General features: G+C 38.4%; 1 protein-coding gene across 1 annotated transcript; it reads left to right on the top strand.

Moving 5' to 3' along the window:
* Positions 1–4,511: 4,511 nt before the first annotated feature.
* On the top strand, positions 4,512–21,682 carry LOC146318422 (uncharacterized). The gene is made up of 7 exons (XM_084732543.1): positions 4,512–4,653; positions 6,523–6,864; positions 6,938–7,039; positions 7,884–8,318; positions 12,331–12,416; positions 14,131–14,216; positions 21,619–21,682. The coding sequence occupies exons 1-7, from the start codon at positions 4,617–4,619 to the stop codon at positions 21,680–21,682; spliced, it is 1,152 nt and encodes a 383-aa protein (XP_084588669.1). The 5' UTR covers positions 4,512–4,616.
* Positions 21,683–23,153: the final 1,471 nt, after the last annotated feature.

Genomic DNA, 23,153 nt, shown 5'->3' with positions numbered 1-23,153 from the left:
CATCTAATCAGTGTCTCATTAAGTAGAATGAGGAGGCTTGTGTTGGAATCCAACAAACACTGTCACACATGTAGAGATGTTGATTTAACAAACATTTGGGACAGTGCTCTCTTCATTTTTTCCAGAGCTGTATAATAAAATACACCACTACCATTCACAGTGCAGACACATTACAACACTTATACAACATGAGTCACAACACCATCCTTGAATGGCCATTTCATTGCTATTCAAACCAACTGCTAACTGAAGCTACACAGAGCAATTGCTAGCATGAGCTATACAGACTAACTCCTAACATTTGCTAGACAGACCAACAACCAGTGTTAACTACACAGAATTCAGAAGTTTCGCTATTAAGCTAAACATGCATTTGCACTTAATATATGAGAGAACAGCTGGACAAACAATTAATAAACCTACAGCAAACATAAAACATATTAGCCTCATCAGTTCACCACATTTGGTTTTGTGTCATTGTTTGGGTTTCTTTTGTTAGTTATTTCCTGTTTTATTTTGTAGTCCTGGTCCTCCCTCATGTGTCTTGACTGTACTTCCTTTCTTTGTCCTTTTTGATTACCATTCTTTCCACCTGTGTCTGAATAGTTCCTTGTCTGTTTAGTCCTTGCGTTTCTCTGTTTCTGTGTCAGTTCATCATCACTCTTTGGTGTCAATCCCCTGTGCTATGGATTTACAATTCAATTTGGATTTAGCATTTATTTTATGCATTTTTGTGTTCCACTTCTCTGGATTTGTTTGCTTTCTTTTGCGTTCTTGAGTCCACTATTTTGTTTTGTTTGTTTCTGAGGTAATCCAAAAGTAACAGAAAGTCAACAAGTTACAATATTTTAATTGTGATACTTGGATTATATTTCTTAACAGGTAATTAGTAACTGTACCAGAATACATTTTTAAATACTCACTGCACATTCCCTCACATGACGTGGGAATAGCTGCCTGGCAATTCCGGCAGGATGTTGCCTCCAAACTGACTAATATTAAAGACAGTACCTGTTTTGATTTAATCTCTTCGCTCTGGTTCCCTAAATATTAGGAGTGTGTAGTGTTGTCAGGTCTCACACAGCTGCGGTGTGTGAAACCCCCACACACTCCAACTGTTATACAATGGGTCCTGACTTTTCCCAACATTATTTACATGGACAAATGGGGCTAATGAGGTGAATTTGAATACGCGGCTCACAGCAGCTGAAGCACTGAAGGGTCTCATGTGATTCCTTTAACTGCTATTATCTATTACTGTCTAGTGTGTACTTGATCCACATGTACTGTGCTCATCCTTGATCATCCAGTTCTTTGGGTCTTTCTTTTTCCTAGTTTCTTCTGGATAGATAAGGGTGAAGGTAACCTGCTATGGTGAGTTATATTGTGCCATGCCATGATGTGTTCAATGGCCGTATAAAGTTTAAAACAGCGAATGTAAAAACAAAACAAAATAGGTTGTTGGTTTTTTTTCGCAAGTACAAGATTTGAGGGAAAAACAGCTTGCACCAAATTGGGGCAAACTTCTGCTGCACAACCAAAAAACAAAGAAATAGATAATGTCTTTAAGTGTGTAAATTTTAGATGTTCACTAAGATCCTCATATAAACTGTTGTAATCCACAGCAATATTTGAGACAGAAGTCTTTTTTATGTATATAGAATTATCATTTGTAAGGTATTTGTGGGGAAGTGGGAAGTGGTTTGTTATGCAGAATCATCTAGGAAGTCGTCCTTAGAAACTGTTTGGAAAAGGTCAGGCACTTAAAAAAAAGCACTTGGCAGGTGATTGGGTGAACCATCTGCCTATCACGTCTAACACAGGCTAACTTCAACCACTCAGTTCAAACTCATGTAGAAGCTGGTCCAGAGAAGAGTGAAAACTTTTTTTCCATGGAGAAAAGCCTTCAGGAGCCGCCTTCAGGTGTGTTCAAGGTGAGCTTGGCCTGCACACAATCGATCACCAGCGATCGCCGCACAATCCATGCTGGTTAGAGTTGTGTCCGACTTGATCCCGAGTTACTCTGACATCGTGCACATGTGGGCATTGGTAACTTCACGAGATCGAGACAGATGCAGTTTTTAGAGGCAGGCACGACAGTTGCTCTCCACTGACTAGAAACGCCTGGCTGTCACCTGATCGATGAGCTGACAGCCTCTGATCAGCTCTTAATTTTGACAACAAACACCACAACACCAATTTTCTGAGTAATTGTAATATTTAATGCCAGTTATATTAGTATTCTGTTGTGCAATGAAGTTGAATGAAGACTTATCAAACGAACAGTTACAAAGTAGAGGGATCTCTTCTGTTTCAACTTCAATCAGTGATCAACAATGCACTTTATTTCTCAGATATGTGGTCTGCAGACTACAGGCAGTCTACAGGTGAGCTAACACAATATTAATGTCTCTTCCAGTATATTCTTTGAAGTCTGCTAGAAACTGTTTGACTTGACTTCAGATTTTTGTCTCCACTTCCTGCTGCTGTCTTCTGGTCTCGTCTGCCTTTCAGGCGAGGTGCAGCTTATCTCAAATGAAACCATTGATTGCTCGAGACGCTTCTTACTGTGGTCACACCTAAAACCACGTGCAAAATCTGACCCTTATGTGTTAATATTTTCAAAAATCTTACGTCAGTCACACAAAATTCCTCTTGTCTTGTCGAGAATGTTGAGGCGTTTGAACCTCTTCAGTGTTCAGATCACCTAAACAACACCTGAAGAAAACCATTTTAAGCTAGCAAGCTAGCAAACAAAGTAATGTTTTGTTTACTTTTTAGCTAGTTGCCAAACAATGTAATGCTGTGTTTGCTTTTAGCTAGCTAGCAAGCAAACTATTAAATGTTTTGTTTATTTTTGCTAATAAGCTTGTTAATTGTTAACTCTTTAGCTAGTTAACAAACAATGTAATGTTTTGTTTTATTGTGTTTGTTTTTCTCTGGTGACCCGGTTTTGGAGTTAAATTCATCAATTGTGAACACATGACTGAACCATAAAGTTCTGATTGATGGACCTGCAGATGCAGGAAGACATCAAATATCAGTGAAACTCGAGGACGTTAGTGGACACACACTTGCTGCTGTCCAACAGAAACACACAGACACACACACACACACACACACACACACAGACAGGCAGACAGGTGAGTAAACACACCTGAGGAGGGAAAAAATATGCAGAAATGTGACAAATAAGTCTGATGGTGATTTAAAACGTAAAATTATTTTCTGTCCCCTCGGGACTTTACTGGTTGTTTCTGGGACTACAGTGTTTGATTTCACAGCAGCTTTTCTAAAACATTCGGATGTTTTTGCAGTGAATCTATGGCAGCAGGTGGAAATTACAAAGAAAAATTAAGTTGTGTTTTTGGTATAACTCATTTGAAATCAACTTGTTTCAGGAGAATAAATTTGCTGCAGTCTGTTCTGTCTGTTCTCAGAAAACAAAAAGTCTCCAAAACAAAACTATTAAACCAAATATTGAAGCTGTGCTGTGATTGGATGCCCCCAGTGTGTAAAAACCTTCAGTGAGAGATGGATGATTTTCTGGTGAAAAGGTGGAATTAATTTTTTTTATGACTCAAGTTTTAGAACAAAAGGTCTGACTCATGGTGATAAAAACTGGACCAACAGGTCTGAAACACAGACACACACTGTGTCAGGTGACAGTTTGGCTCTTGGAACTTTACATGTCCTCAAGTGTTTCACTTGAAGCAGGTCCAGCATCCTGTGCCCTGATGAATTCCCACACTTTGACACCATACCATACTGAATTAAACTGCTAAACACGATGATTATGAGGCTAATTTGATGATTTCCCAGCAGATTTCTGGACATTTGTCAGAGATGGACAACAGACCGGCAAAATTCTGCATAATCACTCCTGATATGTATTTACTTCATTTATAAAGTTAAAGTTACAGTGAACATTAATGAACATTTCTGTAAATGTGCCCATTTAGTCCCTGGGCAGGTGTAATGACAACCACAAAGAAACATCAAATACATTAAAACAGGAATAAGGATATGACACATATAGCATCAACGCATATTAGAAAACACATAAAGTGTTCCCATGAAGTGAAGAACACATAATGTGCTTAAAGCAAGGACATGGGGACAACAGAACATAAAACATGAAACAAAGCACACCTCAGGCCATTGGAGGAAGTGACAGAGTATGGTCACACACGTGATTGTCTTTTAAAAATGATACGTGTCACAGTCTCAGGTAAGTGTTGGCAGACTGTTCCGCATGAGAGCTGCTCCCTTGTCCTTGTGTCCATTGTTTCTCTCCAGTACAGCAGCCATGAGGGACCAAAACACACAAATGGTGGCAAAACAGCTGTGTTGGTGACAGATTTAGTTTGTCTACCAGCAGCATGTTAGCAGTCAGCTCAGCAGCCACACTGATCTGTTACAAAACTTGTTGGTGCGAAAGCTGCTCACCCTGTTCCTCTGCATTCCAATAGCTGCTTCACTGGAACCAGCTGAAAGTGAAACTCCAGTTTTGTCAGAGTGTCGGTCTGATCAGGAGGCTATGAACTGATGTCCTCAGAGTGTTTGTCAAGTGTTTTTATTATGGACTTTGTGGCTGGTGTAGTTTTTACAGGAAGATGAAGATATTGGCGGTGTTTGTGATCCTCATGCACGGTAAGGTGACCTTCCTCCCTCTGATCTGACCATCACCTCAGTGCTTCATCATGTCTTTAATCTGGATTTCTGTCATCTTAACTCCACAAGTCTGTTGAAGCTCCAGTACAATGTTTTCTTCAGATACAAACATGTAGAACATAAGTTTCAGAAAATCATGAAGAATGTAGAAGACTGTCTAGTCACACTGTCCTCTGTTCTGCTCTTCATTACACACATTTATGATCTTAAGTCCTACAGCTGTTATATGTAACATTTCCACATTAAAATGTTTTGCTCCCATTTTTCATGATTTACAGTAAAAGATCTCAGACTTCTTCTGTGGACACAGAAGGTTTATTTCTCTCAAATGTGTTAAAATCAGTGTTAGTGAGCACTTCTCCTTTACCAAGATGATCCACCCACCTGACAGGTGTGGCCTATCAAACAGCAGAATTATTTCACAGGTGTGTTTGGACTGATCACAATAAAAGGACACTCTAAAATGTGACCTTTGCACTGGAACAAAAATTTTATTAGGCACTGAACTACAGCTATTTCACATAGAGCTACAGATACCAAAGTCTTGTCTCGGATTGGCTTACCCTGATATTCTTACCCTAACTCTAACCAATCATTCATCATGTCTCAACCTGAACAACCCAAACAAGTTCTAGTCAATCAGAGGCTGCCTGCAGCTAATCTACAATATTGTTTGTGCACATTTATGATTGTATGCTCAAGGATGTCTCATAGTTGATCCACAGTTCTTGAAAAACCTTAAAAAACCTGTTTTATCTCCTGCTCTGCTTTATAGTAACTCCTTACACTTCTTAACCAGCCGGTCTGGGCCACAAGTCCTCAACAACTGCTAGGCTAAAAACAATCTGTTACAGGACACATTTTGGTCTTTGTTGTGGCTCAAAAACTGACATCCATAGAAAAGTTTGGACTCATTTTAGCAGATTAATTCCATACCGGATATGTTATGATCCTCTAAAGTTGGGTCAATAAATCTTTGTTTTGTTCTCTTCACCATGATCTCTGTGTGTCTGTGCAGTCGCCATATTAGAGCCTTCAAGTTCTGCTCGTAAACAAATGAGAGATGCAGACTTTACTACAAAATCAACTGTAACTCACTTAATTCTGAACAGATTTTCATGACATTTGTTTTTTTATGAACTGAACATCATAGTTGTTACTTTTTGGAATTAAATTCAGCAACAACGTCCACTGTGACATGAAGGCTCCGACTTATGGATTTATGGTCAGTTTCTCCAAAAATGTGCATTTATTTATTTATTTATTTATTTATTTATTTATAATATTGTTATTAAATTACCTGGGTGCTTGTAAATTTCTAAATAAATAAAAATAAAATAATAAAATATTTAAAATAAATATGAAATGTTGGACATAAATAAAAATAAATGTTTAAATAACAAAATGTCTTAAATTAAAATGTTCTAAATAATAAAAAAATATTCTAAATAAAAATGTATTCCAAAAAATAGGTAAGTTATGCAAATAAATAAAAGAATGTTTAAAGTAAAATGTCCTAAATTACAATATGTTCCAATTAAATAACCAATTGTTCTAAATAAATAGCAAAATGTCTACAATTGAAATGTTCTAAATAATAAAAAAAAACGATCATAATAAAAATATGTTCCAATTAAATAACAAAATATTATAAAAAAAACCCAAAACATCTAAATTAATATGTTCTAAATAATACAAGAAAATCTACATAACACTGTTCCAATTAAATAATAAAATATTGCAAATAAATAATAAAATGTTGTAAATAAAAGAAAAAATGATTTCCTGATTCAAAGTCATGTAATAAAGCTGCTGTGACTGAGCCCCTCTGTCCATGTGATCTTTAAGTTTCCCTGCATGCCTCAGCTGTGGAGCTCTATGAGGGGGAGGAGTTTGTCCTGCTGCCCTGTGAGTCTCAAACATTTGAGATGGACGACCCCACAGTGGTGTGGAGACGATACGATCTCAGTCCTTCAACTGTCCACCAGCGTCAGCGGGAAGGTGATGAACTTGAAGACCAAAACCAGCTTTACAGTGGCCGAACATCCATGATGACTGACGCTCTGGAAAGTGGAGACCTCAGCCTTAATCTGACAAAACTCCGCCTCTCTGACAGCGGCACCTACACCTGCACTGTCAGAGCATTAAGAGGTCAACTGAGAGTGACAGACGTACAGCTGCAGGTCAAAGGTGAGAAACAAACACTAAAACCTACTATAGATACAGGTCAGAGGTCATGTTCTTTATCTTTCTGTTCCCACAGAACGATTTCCATCCTGGGCCACAGTTCTCCTGGTTCTCCTCATTGTTGGTCTTGTTGTTTCTGGGGGTCTTTTGGTACATTTTCGGCACTATTTCATGTCAGGTAAATCACTACAACTACACTACCCATCATGCCAAAGGTTATCATCTCTAATCAGGACATTGAGGTTTGGGATTAAAAGAGAAGGACTGAACAATGAGGTCTGGGATTATAAATGAAGGACAGGAAAATGAGGTCTGGGATTATAGGAGAAGGATGATACAGTGAGGTCTGGGATTATAGGAGAAGGACAGGACAGTGAGGTCTGGGATTATAGGAGAAGGACAGGACAGTGAGGTCTGGGATTATAGGAGAAGGACAGGACAGTGAGGTCTGGGATTATAGGAGAAGGACAGGACAGTGAGGTCTGGGATTATGAGAGAAGGACAGGACAGTGAGGTCTGGGATTATAGGAGAAGGACAGGACAGTGAGGTCTGGGATTATAGGAGAAGGACAGGACAGTGAGGTCTGGGATTATGAGAGAAGGACAGGACAGTGAGGTCTGGGATTATAGGAGAAGGACAGGATAGTGAGGTCTGGGATTATAGGAGAAGGACAGGACAGTGAGGTCTGGGATTATGAGAGAAGGACAGGACAATGAGGTCTGGGGTTATAGGAGAAGGACAGGATAGTGAGGTCTGGGATTATGAGAGAAGGACAGGACAGTGAGGTCTGAGATTATGAGAGAAGGATGGGACAGTGAGATCTGGGATTATAGGAGAATGACAGGGCAGCGAGGTCTGGGATTATAGGAGAAGGACAGGGCAGCGAGGTCTGGGATTATAGGAGAAGGACAGGGCAGCGAGGTCTGGGATTATAGGAGAGGGATGGGACAGTGAGATCTTCTCCATCAGAGTGGCTGCTGCTGGCTGTCCATCTGATTTTTATGGTTTGTTGTCCTCTCAGTCTACCAGGTGGAGGTGGATTCAGGGGTGAAGTCTGTCAAGCTGCTCTGCAAAACCACAGTTCACCTGCCTGAGGACGTCTCAGTGAAGTGGAGGAACACAGACAACAGGAGGGTCCACGTGTATAAGAACTACTCTGACCAGCCTGAAGAACAGTTCAGTTATTATACAGGCCGAACAGCGATGAAGAGAAACCTGAAAACTGGAGACCTCAGTCTGACCCTAAAATACCCCACAGACACAGACAGAGGCACCTACACCTGCACTGTCTACAACAGGGAGAGAAAGACACTGATGGAGAAACAAGTGAAGCTCCAGGTCAAAGGTCAGTGCTGTAGATCAAAAGATCAACTTTATTTGTCCAGTGGACTAAACAAACGTGTTTTCATGTCAGATCTTCTCTTCAGTGTTCAACTCTACATCCAGAAATGTCAAAGTGACAAAGAAAAGCAACACATAGCAGTTCAAACAAAACATCACAGCTCCATCAACACTCTGATCATCTCCAACACCCAAAAAAATCTGCTTTACTTCCTGTCGTTCTCTCCCCTGTGTGAAAGATACAGGTCTTTGTGTTTGTCTCTGATTGGTTGCTTGTCTCTGATTGGTTGCTTGTCTCTGACTGGGTCCTTGTCTCTGACTGCACCGTGTAATATGAGAGTTGCAATGCTCCCATAGGCTTTCTGTAGAAACTGGAAGTGCAGAAGTCACATGGTTCATGGAGCGGCCGATAGCTCCAAACACTGAATAGTTCCAGACTGAAGCTCATTTAATTTCAGGGTTTCTCAACCACTCTCACTGGTAAGTGGATGAAATTACAGCTTTTTTGACATTTTAATGCATTAGCTGACCTCTCATGGATCTAGCTAGCAGTCATATTTTATGTAGCCGTTTTAGTTTATGTTTGTCACAATATAATAGCAAGTTATAGTCTAATCACAGTTAACATGAGCTATTGTGAGCTTTGTAACTTCACAAGCTAACTTATCATAACAGATACCAGTTGACCTACATTTAACCTCAAATTAATTTCAGGTGTTGGCATTTGTTGGAATACAGTTTATCTTTGATTATTAGCTTAATTGTTAACGTGATCAACACTAAGCTGTGACTGTATTAGTAACGTTATACTTGATTGGAATTTATGTTGCTAAAGTAAATAACATGGTCAGTTTGTATCTAAGTTAGCACTGTTGTTCATGGTTAACTCAGTCATTTATTACACACATCATTTGTTAGAGACAGTGTCAGTGACAGTGATACGAACACAAGCATGAATGTGGGTCATATAGTAAAAGTAAAATAAAACTGCAGATAGCTAATTACACCATGTGTGTTTCTGTTGAAGAGCTGATGTGTAAAATCACTGTGACTGTGATGAGCGAGCAAGCCAACTATTTACAAAGGATCCAAAAAGCAACAAGGTGTGTAACTGTCAGAAACAGCTTTCTGTATCCTCCAAAATAATTTATAAGCTAGCTCCTCCCATCTCATTGCATCTCCAATGCTGCATCACCACATCCTACACCTGATGTGCTCTACAGGCCAGTTCATTACAAGACCAGAAGACTGAGACCTAACTGTATGGAGATTATACACACCACTTTATTAGGTGTACCTGTACAATCTAATTCAATTCAAACAGCTCTGTCATGACTTCTACTTTAGATGTATATATAATAGTATAAATCTGCTTTATGAAGTTTTATTGTTTAATGTGCAGTTTTCATGTTAGAAATAAACCGCAGCATTAAGACTTCATTTAGTCGATCAGTAATTTTCTGACAGCATTCTTCTTCTCCTGCCTTATTTGCAGCAACAGTGTTGTTTTTTGCCATAATATATTTTGTATATTATCTATAGCTCCTAATTATAACAACTTGATCATGTTGACTGAGGTGTTTGGCTCACGATCGCTTCACTTTTTGCAGAAGAAGAGTCAAATGACACAGCAAATGCCCCTTTTTATGTGAGCGCTGTCTGAAGAAGAAAGTCTGTGTTAACAAAGTAAGTTGATAACCACTGTTGTGATACCCATCATCTCTGACTGGGGTTTTAGGTTTTTTTGAGGAGCTCATGCAAAGAAATCCTGGCTGTGTTGAGCTTCCTTCATAGTACAGCCATCTGATCCTGGATATAAGGAACATACCCCATGTCTGCAAAGTCTGGATCCTTGTAATTGTAAAAAGGAGAAGTTTAGGTGTTGATCCCGCCTGCAGGTGTATGTTTGGTCAGTCAGTATGTATTTGGACTATGACAAAACCTTTGGTTATTTTTATTCTGTCCTTCAGCATATTGGATAGAAAATAAACCAATGATTAAGAGTGTCAAGTCCACACACTCAGCTTTAGTATAGGGGTATTTATTATTTGATCACCAAACTAAAAAAATATGTAACCAGGTAATAACTGTGACCATTTTAATCAGATTTATAGGAATATCTTAACTAACTACAATAACTTCTGGTGCTCTGAAATTTTCAGTCTGTCAAATGACTTTAAATACTACATGGTTCACTTGATACATCTGAAAATACACACAAATTTAAGCTGAGAGGTTGCACTTGAAGTCCATGGTCAGTAGCATTTAATTTTAGATACACTGTACTTGAGTATGAAGCTGAAATAACAAATCATGCAAAATACGTACGGACCTAAACGCTCACTTTATCTCAACCTCATACAAATATGTGGTGTGTATTTAATCTATATCCTTAAATGTATTAATCTTAAGTGTCTAACCTTTGTTTAACACTCCCAGAGCTCTGCAGCAGTGACAGGTTTGACTCGACTCAAGACCCGCTCTCCTCTGTATTCTGACCGTCTACTTTAGTAAAAGTACTAATACCACACTGTGAAAATATTCCACTACCAGGACAAGTTCTGCATTCAAAAATGTACCAGAGTAAGAATATGTTAAATTATCAGCAAAATGTACTTAAATATGAAAAATAAAAATCTTCTGAGCAGTAAAATGTTCCCTGTCATTGTTTTATCATGATGTTTGTGGATTCATTTGTATGTTGCATTTTACTGCTGTACATGTTCAAGGTAGTGTTCATTTTAAGTACTTTATATATGATTAGCTAGTTTAATCTACAGCAATGCATCATGGTCTATAAAATCATCATATGTCTGTAGTGTTTCTGTCCTGTGAGAACCATGTATCTGTTAATGGTCAGGAAATTGGCCCCGTTTTCAGTTTTCGATGATGATGTATTTATCAGCTAATTTAAGATTTTATTTAGCTGAAATAGGAGTTTTGTCAACACATAAAGGAACTCTTCATTGTTGAGTTCGTCACAAACATTCAACACATCTGGGAAAGAGCCTACATGGTTTTCACGGGACAGGAAGGGTATGAAAAATTGTAATTTTAAAAGTAATTAAACTTCTACTTCTACTAAATTTGTATTCAAGTACAGTACCTGAGTAAATGAATGTGCTTCTATGAATGCACAGTAAACCAAGGGAGTTTAGACACACCATCAAACTATTAGACGGTTTTTCTGCCGTCTGTACGGTTCTATTTTCATTGTTTTAAATTGTAAAGCTGTTTTAGGTCTTTTAATCTATTCTTGTATTTTATTTCTGTAAAGCACTTTGGTCCACTGTGGTTGTTTTAAAGTGCTTTACAAATAAAGTTGGATTGGATTGGATTGGATCTTTCTGTCCCTGTAGGAGGTCAGATGAGTTTATTTGAAGACTGTTGATTCAAAGAAAAATGAATTCTCTTCCTGGATATTAATAAAATGTTTTGTTTAATGTAGCTGGTTGCTTTGTGTATTTTGCAATATTGACCAAACTTCTTAGCTAAAACTGAGCAGTTGCTTACATTCATTAATATTCTCTTGTGTATGTGTATGTGAATTTATTAACATAAGATCACAAAAGTATTGAAAATATTAATGAAAAATATTAATGCAAACATACAATGAATGCATTTAATATTATGGGACATCTCTCTCCAAAGTTAAACAGAATAAGTGATTGCTGTTCCTTCATCTCTACAAAGAAAAAACACTATTATTCTGCACATATGAATATGTGTAATAAATATAAATGTAATCAACACATTAGCTTAATTACTGACCACTGACATGATTAGATTCTTTGTTAGCGTTTATCAGAAACACTAATAAATGCTAAAGTGTAGTCAATGTAGTGACCTAATCAACGCTTATTATCAGTTAATATTTAAAACAGGCTGACAGTGAGGAGCTGTCTGGAACTGGAGAGCTACATGAACCATGTGACTGAAGTGGCGGCAAGATCGGCAAGATTGTCGCAACTCTTATATTATACACGCTTTTCTCTGATTTGGTACTTGTCCCTGATTGGTTGGTTGTCTCTGATTGATTGCTTGCCTCTGATTGGTTACTTGTCTCTGATTGGTTAGTTGCTTGTGTCTGGTTGTTTCTGTCTCACTGTCCTCTGTCTCCTCTGCAGAGAGAATTCAGATCACAGATGAAACAGCTGACATCAGGAACAGAAGCAGCTCCACTGAACCAGTTCCACTGATGGCTGATCCATCAGTCTGATCAGTCTGTTGCTCAACCTTTGATTATTGATCTGATCTGACTTTGGATCAGAGAGAAAATGGAAATGAAGGAGCTGATGGAGGACGGATGAAGACAAGAGGACACTTCCTGTGTACATCCTCCAGGATGTTCCACCCACTTTAATAGGTGGAGGACAGGAGCCACAGCTGGATCCTCTGAGGACACAAACCGCTGTTCTGTCAGTCTGCGTGTTGATTGGTCGGCTGATTTGATGGACAGTAAAAGTGTCAATTCTAATATTAATATGAGGACATCAGTGTCAAAAGGCCGACTGGTCAAAGTGGAAACTGGACTGAATATGAGTATTATGGATATTGTTACTGTATTTACAATAAACCTATGTTTAACCATTATTCAGTCTGATAGTAAGCTGTCTTTACAGTTGATTGATTCGTTCAGTTACATTAAAATTAGCTCTGTGTTAGCAGCCAGTCAATGTAGTTAGCATAAGCATGGCTAAATATTTAGCTTAGTGTTAGCATCTCCAATATAAACATATAGACAGGTAAAGTAGGTTAGATGATGTATTACTGGTCATCTACTGAAAAGTTTAGGCTCTTAAAAAGTATGAATATTATGGATATTGTTACTGCATTTACAATACATTTAACCATTATTCAGTGCTGACAGTAAGCTGTCTTTACAGTTAATTTATTAAAAATAATTAATTGGTTCAGTGGGGCGGCATGGTGGTGCAGTGGTTAGCACTGCCACCTCACAGCAAGAAGTTCCTGAGTTCGATCCCCCAGCTCCCCGGCTGGGGCAGGGCCTTTCTGTGTGGAGTTTGCATGTTCTCCCCATGTCTGTGTGCGTTCTCTCCAGGTTCTCCGACTTCCTCCCACAGTCCAAAGACATGCATGCTAGGTTAACTGGTGACTCTAAATTGCCCGTAGGTGTGAATGTGAGTGTGAGTGGTTGTCTGTCTATGTGTCAGTCCTGTGATGAACTGGCGACTTGTCCAGGGTGAACCCCGCCTCTCGCCCAATGTCAGCTGGGATAGACTCCAGCAGCCCACGACCCTTACGGAATAAGCGGTTACAGAAAATGAATGAATTAATAATTGGTTCAGTTACCTTAAAATTAGCTCTGTGTTAGCAGCTAATCAATGTTGTTAACATAAGCCTAGCTTAATGTTTAGCTTAGCGTCAGCATCTGAGTGACCCAAGTGTGAAGTGTGTCTTTCTGCAATAGCAGTCCCCACCACTAGGGGCTGTTACTGAGTTACTTCTGCTCAGCACACCTGAGCACACTCTGTTGGTAAAAGTACAGTGTGGGGTTCACTCTGAAAACTTCACACAGCATTACTGACCTTCTTATCACTGAATTAAACATTTTTGTGGGGACCAGGATTTGGGACAAACGCACATAAAGTGGAAAGTGGACAACCGGTCATACATAAAATCAATATGACAACTATGGTAGTGACAAATTTTGAAAGAGGAAAAGTATTCTGAAATAGTTTGAAAATACAAAATGTGAATATCTGTACAATTATGAGAAACCTTTGAACTTTTACCATTTACATACAAGCCAATTTTGTAAACTGACTCAGGAACCAAGACACAAGTGAAACAATACAATGGTTGAAAAGTCACAGAAAATACTTTAAAAACATGTTTACAGTACTTACAATTGTGCAGGGTAGTGTGTTAATGCAGAAAAGAGTTTGTTCTATTCCTGTCCTCAGCATCCTCTCGCTCTCCTCCACCTCTGCTGCGTGCTCATCACTGTGGCGTTTGCTCTGAACTTCACACAGATCGCCTGTCAGACGCTGTAAGCTGTCACAGATGTGACATTTTTCTTGTACTTTCTGTAGGAGATGCTCGGCTGTCTGTAGGTGGACCAGTTATGCTTGTTAGCACTGTTATGTATCACTGCTAACAACTCTGCATTGATTTAACTCACACTGTGTGCTGAAGAATATTTCCTGCGGCAGGTGGATCCATTTAAAACACAGACAAACAACATAAATGTCAAATTTGTTTCCTCTATAGTGGATATAACCACTCATAGCTTAGATTTGCTGACTATAGGGGGCGTTGACTCTGTAATAACAATAATAATAATAACAACATGTACTGACTGCTCATATAAGTGAGCACAGTCAGAGTGAAGTTAACCTTTACACTGAAATGACTGTAGCATCATTCCTGGCAGTACAGTAATGCTCCCCTTAAATACCCATTATCCCTTAACAATAGTAATCTATTCAATCTATTAATCTATAATTAAGCAGTTCTCCTTCTATTAAATATGTCAGCTGCCTCACACAATTGGCTACATCAAAGAATTAGCGACTGTAGCTAGCCAACCAGCCAGCCGCCAAACAGCAGCACATTAGCAGCTGCAGCAGTTCTAATCAACTCCACTCGTTTAACAGTAATGACTACATACCTCCATGACTTCTGGGCAACCAAGGGAAACAGTGGAGTGAAATAAAGGAAGGTGATTAGACCGATACCTGAGGCTCATGATGCACAGGATATTACAGAGTTTACTATACTCATTAGAATAATTGGTGCAGGTAAAGATACATCACCTTGGTAACTGGAAAAATAAATAAAGAAATAAATGAACAATAGACTGCTGCATGTCCAGGAAGATTTTACAAGATCATTGGTGGGAGTCATTTATTCAAAAGTAAAGTCTTGCTCTGTTCATGTGGATGTCCAGTCAGTGTTGATGGTAAATGTAGCATCTGGAAGTCAGAGTTTGGTTCGTCTGCTCTCGACTACAGTAGACACATGGAAGAACTGGGACAAATTATGTCCTAAAAAAAAAACTTGCTCTGCCAGAAAATGTTGTCTTCAAACTTCAAGCTCAAACCTTCAAAATGTAGAACAATCAATAACTATCTCATAGTTATTGATACTGTCAAGTCCACCTCTTTCCCTCCAAAGGATGCAACTCAATTTAAGCTTCCAACTCAAACTTTTATTTTCTTTTTAGTTGGTTGGTCGTCTTATTTCAATAGGTTGTGAACCTTTAAAGACAGAAAACCAAAGTTAACATAAACACAGAACCAAAAAGTTGACATATTAACCATTTTAAATTATTTGCTTTAAAAGTCTTAAGTGATTAAAGAATAATCATTTTTTTCTGAAGTGTCCACATTTTAAGACTTTTAAATTGTTCAAAGAATAATCAACAGTTTTAACATTTAACAATATATATATTCTATATTTTTACTTTACTTAAACTCAAAATGAAATATCTTGATTCAAACTCATTGGACACGAAATCAAAGAAGTAAATGCTGCAGTGCTTTCATTAACTAATCACACAGCAGTTAACATAAACTTGACCATATCAGGACACATCTCAAAACACCAAGAAAGCAAATAAACATTTCACAGACCATTGGCGTCTTTGGACTGAATCCATGAACAGACTTGAGTCTCCTTTGTTCTTTTCTTGCTTCTTTCTCCTCTGCAGATTGTTTGTGTGGATGACTGAGCTTCCCCCAGTCCTTCCCAGGTGCTCTAAATCAGTGATTACTGATCAGGTGTCAAGCACCTCTTTGCTGCTGCTGGTGCACTCTGGGAAGTGTAGTTTTCAGTCCCATGTCCTGAGATTCAGCTCAACAGATACCATTTTTACACTTATGTTAGATAACATAGGTTATGTTAGACCTATGTTAGATAACATAGGTGTAAAAATGTGCTATTAAAATGTGCTATTAAAATCTGACAGCCTCAACACATGGTGAGCACGCCCTACCAACTGAGCTACAGGGGTGCCCCCAACTCTGTCAGATTTTTTTAAGGCATAAAAAGGCTTAGCTATACCCTATGGACCTCTGTCTCACTTCCTGGTTTATAAAAAGGCAGGAATACTGCTAAAATACTGGTAAACTTTCTATTTTTCAACAAATTCATTAATATTTCTATCATATGTGTCTCAACCATAACTGTAGTCCTGTAGTCCCTCTGAATCAAAGCTAAATAAGAATTATGGTTTAAAAATGTGTATTTAGATTAACATTAAGAGAACTCTGAGACACTTTTAAAAAAGGCTGCTCACAACTACATTTAATTAAAAAAAAATGTAATCACGAGGAGCCTGGCACGTAACAAGGTTTAAAAGCTTAGAGTTTGATCTTTTAAAAATATATTTTCCAGCATAACTGAAGAAAAAAAAATTAAACCCCCCTCAAAAAAAGTAATTAAAACACAGCACAACTAAAAACATAATTAGAAATATTATATTCCACATCTACCATATTCTGTCAATACATCCCTGTAAATCACACAGGACCTTCAAGATGATCATTTATTTCCTGAAACTTCAGTAAAAATCCACAGAAGTGTTGTTAACAGTAGTTTCACAGTCAACATGACCAGTGCCATATTTTTTTCAGACTTCCTTGTTACTTGTTGGCTCACATTTACAGCAATGGCATGTTAAAGTTTTTGAAAGTTTTTGGTTTGTTTTTAAGTTAATAGTGTATGTACACTACTGGTCAAAAGTGTTTGAACACCCCGATTTTTCATTTTTTTTAATTGAAATTCAAGCAGTTGGAGTCAAATGAATAGCTTGAAATGGTACGAAGGTAAATGGTGAACTGCCAGAGGTTAAAAAAAAGGTAAGGATACCCAAAACTGAAAAATAATGTAGATTTCAGAATAATAGAAAAAGGCTTTTTTCACTGTTCTGCAGCAATGGAGGTTAATTAAGAAAGTTGGTGCTACCAATTCCTACAGGTGTCCCAACTTTTCTTGATTCCTTATATCCCCCTCTGTCTGCATAAAAGTACTATTTGAACACATTGTGGTACCATACCTTATCATTAGCATTATTTGAACAGTATTGTACTGCAGAAAGTAGTGTGTTGCTATAAAAATGGTGAGAAAAAGGCAATTAACAATGGAAGAGAGACAGACCATCATAACACTTAAAAATGTAGGTCTTTCCTACAGAGAAAAAGTGAAGAAAGTCAAGGTGTCAGTGAGTACAGTTTCCTTCACCATCAAAAGGCACTCAGAAACTGGAGGAAACTCTGACAGGAAGAGGTCTGGCAGACCCAAAGCCACAACAGAATCACAAGACAAGTTTCTGAGAGTCAACAGCCTGTGTGATAGGCAGCTCACAGGACAACAGCTTCAAGCACAGCTTAATAGTGGTCGTAGTAAACAAGTCTCAGTTTAAACTATGAAGAGAAGACTTCGAGTTGCAGGTTTGACAGGTTGAGTTGCAGCAAGAAGATGTCAGAATAAGAAAAAGAGGCTTGCCTGGGCCATGAAACACTGCCAATGGACTACTGAAGACTGGAAGGTGTTATGGACTGATGAATCAAAATATGAAATCTTCAGTTCATCACACAGGATTTTTGTACGCCGTCGAGTAGGTGAAAGGATGGTTCCTCAGTGTGTGACATCAACTGTCAAACATGGAGGAGGAAGTGTGGTGGTCTGGGGCTGTTTTGCTGGATCCAGGGTCAGTGACTTGTACAGAGAGAGAGGCACCCTGAACCAAAACAGCTACCACAGCTAGTTGGTTTTGGTTTTAAAAGTTTTTAAAAGGGGTATTTTTCCTGATTATTCCATTAAAAAGTGTGTAACAGTGATCCTACAGTAATAATCATCACTTGTACCAGATACCTCCTTTTACTCCTGTTTTTACCTGTTTGTCTCATTATTCAGAACATGCAGTGATTTGCAGTCTAATAATACCAATAATGCTCTTTGTGACACCTAAGGACATAAATATTCACATTAGAATCATTAAAGTGCTGCAGAAACCTCAGTCAGAGTTTCCCTGTGTGTGTCCTCATGATGTAGGATGGCAGTCTCCAAAAATGTCTCCTCGTCTCCTCTAGGTGCATTTAAGCAGTTGAAAGATCTTTCATCATGGCGGAGGGGAAGCGACTTCCAGGTCCAGGGAGGAGAGAGGAGACAAGGAGGCAGAATTCAGCGTGATGAAAAGCACCCAGTGTCTCACCTGCAGCTGCCACACAAGGCGGAGTTTCTGGGCTTTGAGTTGACAAGTTTTATTATGCCATCATAATCCAAAGTGTCAATTAGTTTGTCTTTCAAAAGACAAATGCATCAAGCTGTTTCAGCATCCAGTCAACATGGATGATCTCAGGCGCAACTGGATGTGGAGAAAAGTCTCTCAACTCTGCAGGACGTCAAAGGGAGTGTTATGATGGCCCTTAACAGACGATTTATATTAGGGAATAATGTCCACAGGGCAGCTGTCCAGTTCTTCCACCAGTGTGGGGAAGTTCTGTCAATCCATTTTCAGTCTGACATACTGGGTGAACACAGTGTGTTCAGCATCACTAATATCAATCCCATACAAATTGCATGGACCCTTTAGAGCTATTGAGTTAATCAGGACAGTCCCAGTGTGTGTTAAGTTGTCATCATCCAGAGCAATTCTAGTCCATATTGTATAAAACAAGACAGGGACAGCTTTCTATTCTCTTGTTTGCTTCTTTCACTTTTCCTTGATCAAAGTGAATCAATAATTGAGGCATCTGATAAAGGCAACTGAAAATTTGGCTGGTGGAAAATATTCTGGTTTGTGTTTACATGAGGAAGATGAAGTCAGTCAAATCAGTGACACAGCATTTGAACACAGATGTTCTCTTGTCTCCTGCTTTGAAAACAACAAGGGCAACTCCATCTTTGTTCTTTTCAGGGTTTTTCAAATTGAAACTCCCACTCAGCCGTCCCTTCCCCTCCCACAGAAGAAGTCCAATCCTCTCCGTAGTCTCAGCTGGGAGATGTATACAAGCCAGCAACCTTCCAACTTTCACAAGCTCTTAACTTTTACAGTCTAAAAGACAAAATAAACACCCAAACAATGTCTAGAAAGGCAATATTCTTAGACAAGTTGTCCATAATAAACTGTACACCGTCTAAGTTCAAGTTTCTCTTTTAACAACTTAGATGAGTGTAAAACAGAAACAAAATAAAACTTGCCAAAAAGTCTTTGTTCATCGCTTCACTGTTCAACAATCACCAGCTCTTGTTTGGTTGAAAATAAACCCCTGATCCCCCTCTCTGATGCCCGATTTCCCTTTCACTTCTCTCTGCTTCACCCATCTTCTCTCCCTGCCTGCTGTCCTCATTGTCCCCGGAATCAGAGTCCTGATCGGAGCCCTGCATCTCTGTTGAAATATAACTGCTGCCATCGGTTCTCTTCTGGGCCCATAACCTGTTGGCTCTGTCATTGAAAGTTTAGGAAAACCAGCTTAATTATACATATTTGTCAGAGGAATAATTACTCATGCTCATCATCAGTGCTGCCTGAACTGGCAAGACAGCCTCTTTATTTTGCACACACTCAGTTATCCATCAGTGTAAGAGCAAACCTGAACAACATCTTAGTCTATAAGTTAACAATCTACCTGACACTGGTCAGCTGTTAGCTTGTATTACGGTAGCAAAAAAGGTGGTTGCTACCCACTTCATGTGTGGCTTTCAAGATATCTAGATATTATGTACCTAGCTCTATCGACAGTCCAGTACATGGGGCAAAAGAAGAAACAATAGAGATGTGGCAGTTTCCTTCAGTGAACCTAAAAGTCTCGTAGCTTGAACTTCAGCTGTATCATGTGGTCTGGGTCCCTTTTTTTTTCTCTCTGTTTTGTTTTTTCTTCTTTCTTTGTCTTTTCTTCTTTCCTTCTTTTTCCATCCCTCTCTCCCTCTGTCTCTAATAAATAAACGGAAATTAAAATTTGATCACAACAATAAAATAAACAGATAAAAATAATGAATCTGCCCTTTCATCAAATTAGACTCAACAATCAAACAATCAGAAAATAGGGAGTCATATATCCTTTGCCAGTGTTTGCAAAGAGTAAATCCATTCTCATCGTGTGCTGGATTATCAGCCATCACAGCTGATACCAGAGCTGAGACCTGAGCGAGTTCTCAAAGTGAAGATGAGGCAAAACGTCTTCATCTAAAAAATATGCCCTCTCTCTGAAGGTTTCGAACAAATTGGTTCTCGCAAGGATAAAAGTGCAGGAATGAGCACACACACACACACACACACACACACACACACATACACATACACATACACATACACACGTACAACTCAAGGATGCAGGGTAATTTATCTCTATCTAAACATAGTTATTTATACAACCTGCTGGAAATAGTGTGTGTGCGCGAGCGTGTGTGCCGACACTTGTCTGAGTGTCCAAGGTTCTGTTATATAACAATGCAAATTTAAGAGGTCGCCTGGTAAATTATCTCTACTACACACTGAACTCTTTTGCATTTTCTAGTATCACGGTCTCAATAAAAAGCACCTGAGCAGCTCACAGAAGAAAACAGAGTTCAAATTAGTCACACTGGTTGATTCTAATTAGTCTTCTTGCTTCATCAGTCCCGTTCTAAAAAGAAAAAGAGACAATGATGGTACCTCATCCCATTTCCTCAGTGAGCATGAATAGTTGAATCACTTTTATCCACAACAGCAGAAAACTAACCTGACACGTTTGTTACACAGAACCATCTGGGAAGTCCACCTTAGAAACTGTTTGGAAAAGGGCAGGTACTTTCAAAAAACACTTGGCAGGTGACTCATTTGTGAATCATTTGTCTATCACGTCTGACATGGGCTAACTTTAACCAATCAGATCAACAATATGACATTGTAGGAGAGTTACCTTGCAAGGAAGCTGGGTCTGAGAGATCACGTAAGAATTCTTTGGTTCTGTGAAAGGAACCATCTGGCGTGTGAGGTTACTACCAGCAGAGCCAGTTGGTAAATCAAGCTTTTCAGTTGGGAGAAGAGAGAAAACATCTTTTCCATCAAAGCCTTCTGTGCTGTTCTTCGCTCTTCTTTCAATGAAGAAATACTCTCAAGTCCTGATATAATTAATGCTGTAACAGCATCTACTCTAACCTCATCAGGAGCCGCCATTGTTTGTTTGAGACTAGTTACTTCCATGCACGCTTCTTACTGTAGTCACACCTGAAGCCACACCCATAGCTGCCAGTAGTCCCTACTTGGATGCCGATTGGCTGCATCACTTTTGGTGCAGAAACAAACAGATAACTTGAAGCCAAGGTGGATTCTGCCTCACAAGGTAAAGAGAAAATACCATATATTTATAAAAAATAATACACCATATATCTGTGGGCGGTGTGGTCATGGCTCTTTCTGTGTACAGGTTGCATGTTCTCTGCGTGTCTGTGTGGGTTCTCTCCAGGTCATCCACCTTCCTCCCACAGTCCAAAGACATGCAGGTGATTCTGAACTGCCTGAAAGCATGAATGTGAGTTTTAATGGTTGGCAACATTTCTTTGAAACTGTTCATTTATATACACGGCTAGATTCACAAGGAGGTGTTTGGGGTGTATTGCTGGCTTATAAAGTACAGAACTTTGACACCACAGTCCAGGGTTCATATCGTCACTCCTGCTATGATTAAGATAAGGGAATATTAGGCCAGGGGTCTGCAACCTGCAGAAAGGTTTTTCTAACCCATAATCTTAAGATGAGATAATTCACTATTCTTCTTTAGATAATCTTGAATCTTTGAGTTTTGGAAACTCAAAAAAAAAGAAATTGATGAACTGTGACCTGTGAACCTGATTTCATGTTATTTTGCTGCCTGAAAATTAAATGTTTTAATTATCTTTCACCTTCACTTGAATAACTTGATTTTTTTAAGTACAATTTTTGGGGTTACTTAAACTCAAATATTTAATTTGATCTAAATTGTCTAAACAAAAGACCAAATTAGGTAAAACTTAAGTTTGAGTTGGGCTCAAAACTCAAAAATCTATTGCAGTATGTTGCAGTGAAATTTTGACTAGTCTCAACTTTTTTTTATTGACCTACAACAATGATAAATGAGAAAATTTAAATTAAGACAAGAATAGGGAGCCACTGTTCTAACCTATGTTGCATCCACTTATGATATTTCACTGGTCAAATACACAAGATCCAATTTTTAAAGGTCTTCGTAGTGCAACTTTAGTCTTTTTTTTCCATTTTAATTTTTACTGTTGTAGGCCTAAAGTGATTTGTGTGAGTCTGAGAAAAAAAAAACTCAAGTTTTGAGATAAACTAAATGAAGTTTTGCCAACTTTAAATCCTTTGTTGAGATGATTTACATTTCTTTAGATAAACCTGCATTATTTGGGTTCAAGTTAACCTAAAGAAGAAAAGTAAACAATCTCAACAAAATATTATTAGTGGGTGATTTTTTATTTTATTATTATTATTATTTTTTTTTTTTTTTACAAAATTTAAGAGTTTGAGTTGCGTTCAAAATTCAGCTGAAGTAAGTTGGTTTGAAATTTTGAGATTTCTCAAAATTTCCTTTTTTACAATGTACATGAAAAATGTTTTAATATTTCATCAACTAAAATGTGCATTGTAGCCTACATCTATGATTCAGTGCCTTTTCCTCAAAATTTTTCTTGTGGCAATGTCTTGAGTTTCACTAGGCTTGCTATGGATGCAGAATCCAAAACAAGAAATGTTTCTGGGAATTTAAGAGTTGTGGCTCCAAACAGATTTTTCTTTCTTTTGTTGGTCAAAAATGGTTCTTATCAGGATAAAGGTTGCAGACCTCTGGTTTAGGCAATACAAGCATTTGGGTGAGGTTAGGGTTAGGGAAAGATTAGTTTAACACTAGAACTACCACAGCAGACAATATAAAATGTTTACATTTTAAAAACTTTGTTGAAACAAAGTCCATGTAACCATGTAATATGAACCTGACTTTGCCTAATT

Source organism: Lutjanus erythropterus, chromosome 12 (assembly GCF_056507025.1).
Source record: "Lutjanus erythropterus isolate fLutEry1 chromosome 12, fLutEry1.hap2, whole genome shotgun sequence".
Classification (NCBI taxonomy): Eukaryota; Metazoa; Chordata; class Actinopteri; order Lutjaniformes; family Lutjanidae; genus Lutjanus; species Lutjanus erythropterus.
This window is presented reverse-complemented; position numbering and strand designations above follow the sequence as displayed.

What these genes read in the sequence shown, in the direction of transcription:
- LOC146318422 (XM_084732543.1), top strand. Translation starts at nt 4,617, where the DNA reads ATGAAGATATTGGCGGTGTTTGTGATCCTCATGCACG. An exon ending in GTTTGTGATCCTCATGCACG is followed by an intron (nt 4,654 to 6,522) that starts GTAAGGTGACCT and finishes GTGATCTTTAAG; the next exon opens with TTTCCCTGCATGCCTCAGCT. An exon ending in CGTACAGCTGCAGGTCAAAG is followed by an intron (nt 6,865 to 6,937) that starts GTGAGAAACAAA and finishes CTGTTCCCACAG; the next exon opens with AACGATTTCCATCCTGGGCC.